Source organism: Lepisma saccharinum, chromosome 25 (assembly GCF_977018435.1).
Source record: "Lepisma saccharinum chromosome 25, izLepSacc3.1, whole genome shotgun sequence".
Classification (NCBI taxonomy): domain Eukaryota; kingdom Metazoa; phylum Arthropoda; class Insecta; order Zygentoma; family Lepismatidae; genus Lepisma; species Lepisma saccharinum.
In genome coordinates, this window is record NC_139253.1 from 24,343,310 (window position 1) to 24,356,418 (window position 13,109).

Here is a 13,109-nt window from a genome sequence, read left to right on the forward strand (position 1 = left end):
ACAGATCAGCTACAAGTTTTGCTTCTCTCCCTACAAAAAGAATGCTAAATGATTTTATTGGAATCTATGTACCATCGTCCATTGCTCCCCTCTTTGTAGACAGTATTTATGCTGTACAAAATATAAAGCAAGAAATCTCGATTGGAATTCTACCCATACAAAATTGATTGGAAATAGAATGGAAGTATCGTTGCATTCCAATTATACTGCAAATTAAAACAAGATGTTTCGAAAACCACGTCCTTCCACTGTCCTGTCCAATCTGATCAGTTTTACGAATAATCAGAATTCCATTCTATGGTTTCATAGCTATGGCTAAAGGTGAAACTGAAGTCCGAGATAAAGTATTTATATCCGGAACAGTCCCAGAGAAAAGTCACAATTACTCCCCGTTTATCTTTTTATTTAAATTTTCTGTCGCAAGGCCTCAAGAGGATCATAAAAGTAGCGCGGTGCCGTGGAGACCTTGTGTGACCTTGAAGAAAGAAGCTGGACTCTAGGTGTGACGACGACCCCACGCATGCGCAATTTAATCTTGACATACGAGAATGATTTAGATGGACCACCTGATCCACATATTAAGGAGAAACTAAAATTCTTCAAACCACTTATGCACAGGGCACTATTGGCAGGCCGCCCCTAATCAAATGCCGGGTGTTGATGTCAATAACAGTAGCGGGCCACACAATTTTCGAAGTAAATATTGCATAAAAATGGATAAGCCAACAGAAACATAGCGAGATATTTCCACGTCGGGGACGCCTCTTGCACATATTTCTACCCCCTCCCCCTAATCTTGTTGATGTTATTCTCCTTATTTTCTCTAATTTTCAGTATTCAGGCAGAAAGAAATTGGTAAGAAACGATTGTCCAATTTTAACCTAAACGTATATGTTCCTCTGCAACATATCACAGGCCTCTAAATTGTAGCAAAGGCCGCTTACAATATAAAATAATTCAGCGACAACATGTTTGAATTACGTATTTGCTCTTATTTATCTTGCTATTTTATTGGGCAATCTATTAATGCTGTAATAATTTTATAATTAATATTATAATTCTTCCTGGCAATGTGTAATTTCTACTATATAGTTAACACAGAATAATTTTGACCATTCCTGATTTTAAACACCCTTACACATACTAGTAGCCATTACTTGGTATTATTATTATAGTTATTTGCGGAGGTCTCTTTGATAGTCGGACCTCCCTCCCATGTGAGGGATCTGCTTAGAAGACAGATTGATACAGACATTAGTGAGAAGAAAGTAAAATTGGGACTGAATTTGCTTACGCTTTGTATAAACAATCAAATTGGGAACTATTAACAGTAAGTTACATGTTTCTATCGAGCCAATAGAAGGGGTAAATATGATAAGGGATAACTTACCCCAATGAAGGAGTCGTCCAAAGCTCTCTGCTTCTCGCTGCGTCCTCCAACAAGTGCACTGAGGGGGCTCCATGCTTGCCACTTTGTTTGTTTCGGAATCTGAAACGATTTTAAAATGTTCGATTAATAATCGATCTGTGCCACAGAAAGGAAAACTACTAAAACAACTCGCCGAACAAAGGAACAAACCGTTAATGATACGGTTTTGAGAAATTCTTCAATGCACAATGCACACACATGTAAATCTTGCATATCGGACGACCTGCGTGGCCAAGGGTGTTCGGACGGGGGAGGGAGGGAGGGAGTAGGGATGATTGTCAGCATACAATTATATATTTTGCACACATAATTTCATTTCAGTTACAGTAATTTGGGTTAATTCTTATAAGAAATTGGCAATTATAAAGTAACACTGTTACAGATTGTGGCACGGCAGGAACGCAATAATTTTTTAACTGTTCAGTGTTTTTTTTAGGGGGAGGGGGGCTAAATTGGGGGAAAAAATCCTGCGGATGCCTTTGTCCGTGGCTACACTGCAAAAATTGTGGATATGCCAAGCGTACATCTTTTCAGTCATTCGCGTCACTGAACTATAAAAACATTGTGCAAAATGCAGTCCAGGCTGTACTACGTGAACGAGAGGTTGACATTTGGATGTCATCGGAACGGTCCCCAACCCCATATCCTGTCTTCGAGTCCGGCTACGTATGCATAAGCTATATATTGATGCATTTATAATCATAACATTAAATGTTTGTTTGTTTGAATTGTTGTTTTGTGCATATTATGTGCAGATAGGCTAATTGGGACTGGGCCTACAGTTTAAAGTGGGATCCAAACTACTGTGCACTGCACTTAAAGGGTGAAATCTGAATCTGGGCCACAATGGAGGTGTTGTGATAAGCATCACGCTCGATAACCTTTATCACCCTCCCTCCCGGGAACCCACTGATGAGGTTCGGTGAACCGCAGAAAGGTGTATGCAGGGACATGTTTTCATCGACAACTTGTGGCGCAAAACACTATATTCGAGATCCAAATTCCAGATATGCAGAAACTGAGATCAAGCTTTTGATGGTGACATACTTTTACGCTAGGATTTCATTCATGTTACAAACTCACATTACAGAAATACTCAACCGTTACGGGGAAATGAAATTAAGCTCCCGAAATGGGCGAAGTTGAAATCTCAACAAGCGTTCTTACTCGAGCGTACAGTTCTAACGAGACATGTCGGTACGGACGGCTGAGTACTCTTTTGCATGTTCGTATCACGGCGCTTTGGAGGGAGCATTACGTGCGGAACAGAACTCATAGGAGATAAGGAAGTGGTCTTTTCCATTTACACGTTTCGGGAAATGCCTCTTGCAGAAAGTAGTCACAAGACAGTCTCGGGCTGTGAATAAACTAACTCTTCTTTCTGTGTTTTAACCTCAGCTCCGGAAGTTGACCATGCTTTTGATTAAGGCTTAGTCGGTACCATTTTGAACCGATACTTGTCGATATTTTCACAGCATTTAGGTCTTTCACAGACTCCGCCAAAATGCCGTGAGACACTTTCGAGGAGTGTAATTGTCCTGGAAATTATGCAAAATTCGAAGTTTATTTTTATTTTGAACCAGTTTTGTGTGAAAAAACTGTATTTTGTGATAACGTAAAATGTAATTTGGTATTTTGAAGTAATTCTTCAATATTAAAAGCAAAAATCATGGTAAATTGATGTATATAATTAAAATGGGATACTTACACACTAATATTAATCTATATTTTGAACAACTTTTAATTATTATAACTTTCAAGTATCTGTATCGGCAGGAATTGGTGAGGGTATTGGTATCAGTATTGGTTGAAAGTGGTATTGGAAATTGTAACAATTGAAGAGCTGGGTGTAAAACATGGGAAGTGACATTTAGGTCATTTCTGATTTCATTAAGAAAAACGGTTATTAGAAACTATACTGTAGATAAATTGTTTTTGTGTTGTGTTTACCAATTTCAAAAGGCTTTAATGAGTCCAATGCAATTTGTATGACATGGTAATTTCACTTGAAAATTGAAGGATGGCACATTTTACTTTGTAACTCAAAAATGACCAAAATATCACCATGTTTTACACACAAAACCCTTCAATTAAAAATTGGTCGAAGTATTGAGTATTCCACTTCAATTTAAGCACCAATTTACCAGAGTTTTGCTTCAAAATGTTCAAACATTCAAAAATTATATCAAAATAGTTTTCTTTGACATAATTGGTACAAAATCAACGGAAACTCGAATTTTGCACAACTTCCAGGACAATTAAGAGTCCACGAAAATGTCACGTGATATTTTTGCGGACCCTGTGAACAATGAAAACATCGGAAAAGTATCGACTGGTATCGGTAAATAGAATCCAACCAATACCTTTCCATCGATACTGATACATCGGCATCTCTATCGACTCAGCTCTATCTTCTCAATGTTGCAGCGTTCCACAATCTTCCGCAATAGCCCAAGAAGAGTTTTCGAGCCACAAGGGTTGTGTATTTGAAAGCATCACACCCCTCACTCCCTCCTTAATACCCACCTTTCCTAAATAACAAAAGAATCGACTACACGAAAACATAGCAAGATATATACCTCACAAAAGAAGGCATAACCCTATTTGGCGTGCACTTCTCCGATAGCGTTGTGCCCTATGCCGTCGCCGTGTAATCAAGGTGTCCCACGGACGATTTCCACTCTACAACTTAATAGCCACAATAGGCGTAACTAGTGGGGGAGTCGGTGTGTCTGGACCCCTGTGAACTCAGGTGAAGGAGTCCGAACAATAATTACGAAACAAACCCATCGCTACTTCTAAAGAGGTCAAAGAATTAAAAATCTGCGAAATGACTTGCTCACGCCTTTGACTATCTACCCGTTTCGACTTGAAGCAATTCTCTAGTCACAGGCCTCCACGATGGTGTAGTTGTAACGTCTTCTTCTTGTAATCAAGCGGGTCTCCTTGTCTTGACTGTACCTGGTCCAGAGGACACTAAGTTTAAATTCCTTCGAGAACGAGACAGATCTAGTTAAAGACTAGTGAGAAGATAACGAAACTAGGGAAATCACACAATTTCAAATTATCCGATACACGTTTCTAGATAATCTGGATATACGAATATCTGAATAATTCGGATATCCGGATAGAATAGATTTGGTGAAAGAATTTGTAGAAAATCCGTATAGTGAAATACGAAAATAACGAATAAAAGAATGTGTGGACAGCCCGTAAAACGGATAAAGGAGAAAACTGTCCGGATAATGCACGCATTCGAATATCCGGACCGTTCAGATAATCCGAATATCGGACATCCGGATATGATAAATTCATAGGCAACCCGTCGCCTGTACCTATTCAGAAAAAGAGCAGTTTTCGGTTCAAGGATTCGTTGGCAAATCCTGCCCACTTTCTTCGGTCTTTGTGAACTAATCTTTCTTTACGGACACCCTGCAGACAAAAGGGTCATTGAACATGAGAAATGGTACACCTGTGTCAGATATAATTATTGGAAATTCACGTTCCTGAGCTAGTCTTCACTTCCCATTGTACAGTCACGGGCAATAAAACTTGGAAACCTAGATCCTTAAATACCCGCTTCCCTGCAATGCGTTGTGTGCGTTGCTTAAATCTACGGCATTGATTTTAATAACAAATTGTCAATGGCATGTTCTACCACCGCCCTTGAGTTAGGCAACACACATAATTCCATGTAAGGAAGCGGGTATGATCTAGGTGTCCCATTTTTATTGTCGGTGACAGTACATTTAGATTGATCAAGGGATGCTATTGTTGTCCACAACAGAACCACAGTCTGCATTCTAGCAGCTGGATTTCGGCATCGGAAAACGCGAGAGAATCATATTGTTTGCACGACAGCTGATTTCAATGGATGATATTCAGCGAACAACTTCCCCCACAATTCATTGCGCGAAAACATGCCAACCGCCATGATTCCGGCAAACGTTTCCGAGCGTGTTGAAAACACGTTTGGTAAGCATTGCGCTCACAGCTTTTGTGGCAGTGATTCAAGGTACAAATATAACGATTACATGACAAATGTGGTCTTCCACATTTTGCTAAGACTCGCAACAATGACCAGAGCATTTAAAAATATGCTAATTGCCACGAAACAACGTTGTATAAAGCTACGTAACATACGAAAAAGTACAGGACTATGGAGCCTGCTCCTCATGGAATTAATCGGGCCTATCCGATAGTGCAGTGGCTAATGATATCCCCTTGTAATCGAAGGATCCAAAATTCGATTCCCGCTGGAGGGAATTTTTTAAAAATTAAATATATTTTTTTAAAAGTGAATTAAAAACAAACTTTGTCGTGAAAAACATAATTAATAGAAATGTTCCGAATTACAAAGTTGTGTACTATATTATTTAAGGATCACTTTTCCTGTGTGTATTGAGACTGGCATAGAAGATATGCTGAAAAGTGTATACAAATATACGCATACTGCGAATGCATCCGCCGATTGATAAGCAGTATTTCAAATCTTCTGTGATTATTATTAGAGATCGTACAGCAACCACACGCGTTGCAAAGCATGTGGATGTAAAGAGTAGAGTGCCACACACGTAAATTTGCCGTTGCGTAGAAACGAATTTTCGTTTCGTCTCCCTCTCTCTTAGCATCATGTGTTCTACCCTGCTCGAAAACCTTCGCTATTGTTGCCACATTGTCATTCCATTCCTGGACACACTCGCGCAAACATCATTGAAAACAATTGAATAGCGATCCAGCTCGCGGTTCCCACCGTTCGGTAGGGACGCTAATGTGGCAATATAGCACGGCGTAGTGCTTGCTTCTTTTATGCAGTGCATGTTCATTGGCTAGCTAGTAACTAGTGTTGCCAACTGTAATAATGAAGCACTATTTCTGTCACGGAAGGGGAAAAGGCAGGTAAAGTGGCGGTGAGTTTTGTTGGATTGGAAGCACCATATTTTTATTTTATACTAAGTATTTGACCGGTTTGACGTTGTGTGCGTGTATTGCGTGTGTGTATGTAAAAGTGTGTGTTTGCTAATGAACGTTAAATTCCATAATGCCTCCAGTTCTGTCGAAGTTGAAATCAAAAACCTTGCATAGCCAAGCTCGGGAAATTCTAAGCAACGTGCACGAGTTCATGAAGGAGGAAGCCAGTCATGGTGTTAGCATCCCAATAAAGCATTTTGGCAAGAGAGCAGCGAACAGCAGCGAACAGCAGCAACAAATTGTTCATATTTCATAATTTTGGAATTATTCAAAATAAATAAATTATGTGGCTCCAACATCATTTCAACTCTGGCTCCGGCACGTGTTCTTGTAGAAATTGCATAGAGGAGGCTGTCATTTTTGCTGCTTAATGCGATACATATTGTTTTCTGTGTTAAAATTGCCATGCTTTGATGGGTGACCAAGTTCATAGCAGGGCCGGCGGAAGGGGAGGGCGAACCGTCCCATCGCCCAGAGCGGCAAAATTTGAAGAGAAGAAAAAAATAAGCCTATTGAAAACTGTGATCGAGCGAGATATTCTTTTGCGCTGAATAGTATTGAAATAGCATAAGAAGTCTCATTATTTATTTTATATTTTGATGTTTTAGTTAGGAATATATTGATTTTCAATTTTCCGTTGCTGCGTAATGGCCGGGGGGGGGGGGTCGAAATAGAGCGGCATCTGCCGCCACCTCCCAGGGAGGCAAAATGACTAGCGCCGGCCCTGGTTCATAACAAAAGAAAAAGCCGCGCAGCTTATCGTCTAGTGGCAGTATATGTACTTGTTATTGTTGTGGAAGCCGGCATCCTTTGTAAATGTACAACAAAGGCAACCGACTGTCGCCGATCTCAGAGAGGAAATAATAATACTGCTTCAGGAGGAGTGTTATGGTGCAATTGTAGCGGTTTAACACGTTGGCCGTTGCAGTTCCATACCAGTGTATACGGGTTTTGGGAGTGAAAAGTTAGAACGCCACCAGTGCACTAATGCAATGAAAAATAATATATATATATATATATTTTATTTTGTTTGAAATCACTCAAATAAGGAATCGTATGAAGAAGTCTTCTTTGCAGCATTTTTGGTAATTTTACTTATGTGTTAGTTCATATTTTGCGAATTTTTAGTCCATATGTATGTAGCTACATACAAAGCCACTTGTTAGTACATATTAATCCTAGTCCTGGTATAATGCATGACGTTTAAAACTCAACGTTAGATAGACCTGAATTCTCTAATTTTATTGTTGTACGTAACAGCTGTGCATCGGCGCACTGCAGCGATTTTTCTATCTGCTCCATTAGCAACACTGCTTCTTTAGTTGTTTCGCGCATTGCACGGCAGAATTATCTGCGCTGGACTCTAACACAAAAGTCATATAACGCTAGCCATAAACACAGTACTTGCCTTTCAAATACGATTCATACTTCACCCTGGATTGGAAAAATCGCGCCATCTTAACCACCGAAGAAACGGTATGAAGGTATGATGTTCTCTCACAATTAATACATAAAGAATGGCGCGCGCGCACACACACACACACATGCACAACGCATTAATTTACTAAAAGAAAACTTTATTTGAAAATATACAATTAAAAATAATAATCGGGTCATTTTCATGCACGTAACATTTATTTCGCTTCACGCTTGCTATGGCCTGCCGGACCCAGTGTTGCCACAATCTGAGGGCACAATTTCCCTTTCCAAGGGGCAAAATTTCCCTTTTAGGACCATTTTTTCCCCTTCACCTAAACAAATATTATTATTATAATAATAATTATTATTATTATTAGCAGTGGTAGTAGTAGTAAAATTTCCGTTAGTCCATGATCGTACGAATAAAACAAATGTTGCACAAATTTTTCACATACACGTAAGCTTCATCGCTTTCTGGTCAGATGTCCCAGGAATCCATTAAATCGTTAATTCTAATCGTTACAATTGTCCGAAGATACAGAAAAGCGACGTACAATAAACTTAAGAGAAATATAAATAGATACAGGTTTACATTCAAGGGAGCAGAAATAATAAGGATCAGAAAAAAATAAAAATGTGAATATGAAACTGGAATTTGACATAAACTGTAATAATATAGTCACAAGTCTTAAAATTTCCCTGAAATAGTGATATTTTTCATCGAAATTCCCTTTTCCCTTTTTGGCTAAAACTTCAGTCCGAATTTCCCTGCAAAAGGGAAACTTCCCTTCATGTGGCAACACTGGCCGGACCGAGTGCCTATGCGGGTTTGGCCAGATTTCCCATCATGCTCTGCGCCGCTGACGTCACACTGAATATCATCCATTGGTTTCTGTGTGTGCCAACGGTGTGCAAAGACACCAAAGATCGTGCTGAAAAACACCAATTCCGAATTAACCCCGAAGAGAAGTGTTCCCTTAAATCAAATCTGATAAACTGAAAGAACACGCTTGATGTTACTTCGCACCACACTTTGTACAGTGCAGGTGAGGACAAAATTCAGTGTTTCGGGTGCAACTTTGGCTTCAGTTCTGAGTAGCCTATTTGAGTATAAAAGTGGAATTAAAACAAACTTTGTCATATTTCTCAAATTCTTACAAAACTTCATATTTAATTTGTATATTTAAGTGAGTAATTCTCGTTCTCTCATTATTTTACCCTTAATACTGCAAGGGTTCAATGGTTATGCATGCTATTTCCTACACTATGTATGCATCGAGGGTCCTTCCATTAAAACATTTTCCATATCCTTTTCTTGTGGATTTTGTCGAATAACCAAGACATTTGTACTGAACAGCTTACCTTGCCTTAAACTTCAAGCGGAAGAAATAAATACTTGAATGCTCTCTCCCCATTTCCTTTGTAGAGTGAAACAAGTTCAATGTTGCACATCCTTGATTGCTTCGCTTGGTGTGTGATAACAATATTAATGCCGGTTTCACGACCTGTCGAAATGTATTCATAACAAATCTTCTAATTTTGAAGGACATTCTTTAATGGCTAATAGAGAATATGGTTAACATTTAATTACAGTAATTACACCTTCGACAACGCACCACAATTTGTTGAATTTGGCGCTGAAAACTGAACATATTCATTAGTTGGATTATCATATCTACACAGCCATTCCGTGGCTTCCAAGATCACCTGATTTTGAGAGTCCCAAATCAATTCTTTGAGTTATCTAAAAGAAGAAACCTATGTCAACAAACCTAACATAATTATGGATTCAAAACGTATCGAGGTTAGAGTTTAACTGAAGATATTCGACAGAAAATTGTGAAAAATTATGTAAAAGAGCCAACACTTGTTGAAGCACAACCGTAGTTAATACAAAATTGTTCCTTATTTAAAAAAATAGTTTTTATATATATATATTTAACAGTGAACTAAAAGAAAAAAATAATGTTTATGGCTTTTTCTTCATCCTGTGTAAGGGTGATATAGGTGGCCTCGAATTCGATTGTAGAAATTCAGTTCTTCCTCTTTACAGAATTTTCTCCATACACGTAACCTCACAGTTAAGAATTTCTTTTGGTAACATATCACCATACAAGTTCTGTTAACAGTTCTTAAGGAAGTGATCACTTGAACCGGCAAAATTATCGAACAGTATCACCCATCATATGCTGTTGTTGTTGAATTGTTATTTTGAGTCTACTTTATTCACACTAATCGGGACTGGACCTACAGTTTTAAAGTGAGATCCGAACGACAATGCAATGTGCCTCCACCGGATCACCCACTATACGTCTTGAATATAATGTCATTTTGAACTTGAATAGTCAATTCGATCATTAACTCCACCCACCTCAGCCATTACATTGGATATAGTGTAATTCGAACGTCACGCATCTCAGAAACGACGAGGCAATGAAATTTTAGTTTTTCACATCAAAGCTACTCAACTTCCAAACCTTTTCTCTTGTACTACAAAATAGTGCATAAACGAAACTCAAACGAACGTCATATGAATAATCTGTATGCGTGCATGGTGGATTCTACGCAATTACAAATAAAGATTCCTTTTGCACGCTAAAGCATGAAAATCTTACCATTGAAGGCTTTCACTTATTCGTAGCACAACTAGAGCTTTAAATCGTGATAATTATATCATCGTTTCGCATGCCGCTGGTTAATAAACGGAGAAAAATGTTATTTGCATGTCAATTTGTAATGTGCAGGGTACCACGTTAATTAGCATGTAATTATGGACAAAGTAACATCACAAATATTTACGATTCTTTCACGTATTGTAGGGTGAGAATGTTATTATTTCAGATGAGTCCTGTTTATTTTGTTTTCGAAAAAATGCATTTTTCACACAAAATAAAAAACAACAGTTTTCAAAGTGAAATGTGGGCCAATGAATTGTCCCCACCAGGAAATGAATTGTACAATCAAAAATTCACCAAGTAATCCAGTATTAGGTACACTACTGTTATGCCGCTATAACTACCGCTACATTAGCTATATTCGTATATTTCTGCCTCTCTTCTTCTATCCTCCGCTTTCTTGTTTCTTTCCTTCTTTCCATCATTGATCCTTCCTTCTTCTGTTTCTCTATCAATTCCGGGGTGTAAGGGGTGACCCTTGCGAATACACCCAAATGTCAACATCCCTTACACGTAGTACACCCTGGACTGCATTTTGAACACTAGCGAGGCTCTGTCGTCTGGACTCAAGGCCAGTAGAAGCCTCCGCGAGCTGTCCTTGTGTGTTTGTGATTGTCCTTTCATCCATTTTACCTTATCACCATTCATCCCCACCTTCACAATTAGCCTAAAGTGGCATAAAAGCGTAGCAAAATAAATCAAATCAACCAAACAATCAAGCTGTCATAGAGTCGATTATCCCCGAAAAAATTACAAAGCAACTTGCAAGTGTATTTAGTAATAAACAGCATGGATTTCAAATTATTTTTATATATTTCTTCAACGTACAAGCATTAATATGAATATCGTCAGTGTACATTATTACCAAGACAATCATTATATATATATATATATATATATATATATATATATATATATATATATATATATATATATAAATGACACACAGACAAGTAATACAGAATATATAAAACGAATACTGCAATAATAAGATTTCAAATGAATCAAAATAGCAATAAATTGATAGATTGAAACTAAAAGTGTATGTGTGTCAGCACTTAAGCTACTTGCTTCGTCATATTATACGGGGTTAAGCCCCTTCCCTTTATCTAAAATCAACACCTGTCTCTGACGACTAAAATCTCCTTCCCCATGTTAAAAATTACGGCTGCAAAGGGACACTCAACGCGTATGTGGACAAAACACAAGAGGATTATACTGGCCGAAGGTTCAAACGCCATAGCCTCGTTGGCCTGCAACTACGTGGACGTGCATCTTACATCTCCCTTACACACAACAAGAAATTATGTGAACAAATGGAAATGCCCAGAATATCAAAATACCAGTATACAGAAAACAAAATTACACAAAAAAACTTTAAAAAGCATAAAAAAGAGCCAGAAAACATTAAATTCATGAATATATAAACCAGTCGACATACCGATAACTATACCAATATGTGGATTCATTCCTAGAATAAGTATTTTCAATCCTAGATGTGAAGAAATTTGCAAATCATCTTAAATGATTAACACTGCTCTGTATTATGATATCAGGCACTTACATAACGAATGAAGAATGTGTCACATTAAGGAGTCGAACCCGGAACACCTAATTGCTCGGGAAAACCCACAATATTGGCATGTAGAAGCAGAGGTCTAACATCGTTTCTACTGGTACGTAAGGACCCACGCTATGCACAGCTGCACACACACACACATACATGAGAGCAGAATGTTGTAACCACCTCTTCCCACGTCACCCCCTATCTTCAACCAACTGTTCCCACGTACAGGCACACGGGTCTCCAAGAACCAGGGACTAATTGTGAGAGAATCAGTCGACCGCTAACTGTACACAAGAAACCTTGGCATTCTTTCATAAGTCCTAAAGCTGTCGAGATAAATGAGTGTGGAATATAGAGCACTCGGATGAATCCTTCTCTCATCTATCCCTTGAAGATATTTTGCAATTTGATATCCAATCTACCCCTGTACATCTATCTAATTAGCATTGTGTTGATACAGTTTGTCGGCTTACTGGGAGCAAAGAATGCTGAATGTATTTTGTCTGAGATATTGTATTCGTCTTGTTACAAAGTTTGGAGTGGTTAGTTAGTATTAAACAACAATTTCCTACTCTACCATAGTATGATATATCTCATTCCGATGATGCAAGAAAGCTATCCATCTAAAATATGTGCAGTAACACATTTTTGAAGATTTTACACAATTTTTCCGCATCAACAAACCCTGAAAAAAGTAACTTTTAAATTAAGAAAATTACCTCACAAACCCTAACACATAGTGCTAAATATTTGTGCTTTGTATCCTGTTAAAAATACTATATCGTAAACATTACTATGATAGGTGATCTTTGATAAACTGGCCACAAGCGTCTCTCATCCTTGATAACCAATCAGATCGAAGTTCTGACGTCACTCACTGTGTGCAGATCAAAAATCTCAAATAAAATGATACAGCATTACGATATTATCATGCAGGTGCATTAGTGAGGCACAAAATGTGCGGAAATGTATGGTTCGCGCTTGTAGATTTTTTTTTGTAACAGGGTGTAATTCACATAAGTATGCTTATTGTTATTGGTCAACCGCA

The 13,109-nt window shown here is 38.2% G+C and overlaps 1 protein-coding gene across 1 annotated transcript in view; it reads right to left on the minus strand.

Annotated features, from left to right (window-relative positions):
• Window positions 1-13,109, minus strand: part of LOC145978866 (uncharacterized) — a 128,799-nt gene that overhangs the window by 13,205 nt on the left and 102,485 nt on the right. Inside the window, exon 4 of the mRNA XM_083111757.1 lies at window positions 1,391-1,489. Coding sequence (XP_082967883.1) covers window positions 1,391-1,489 — 99 coding nt within the window. The remainder of the gene's footprint in view (window positions 1-1,390; window positions 1,490-13,109) is intronic.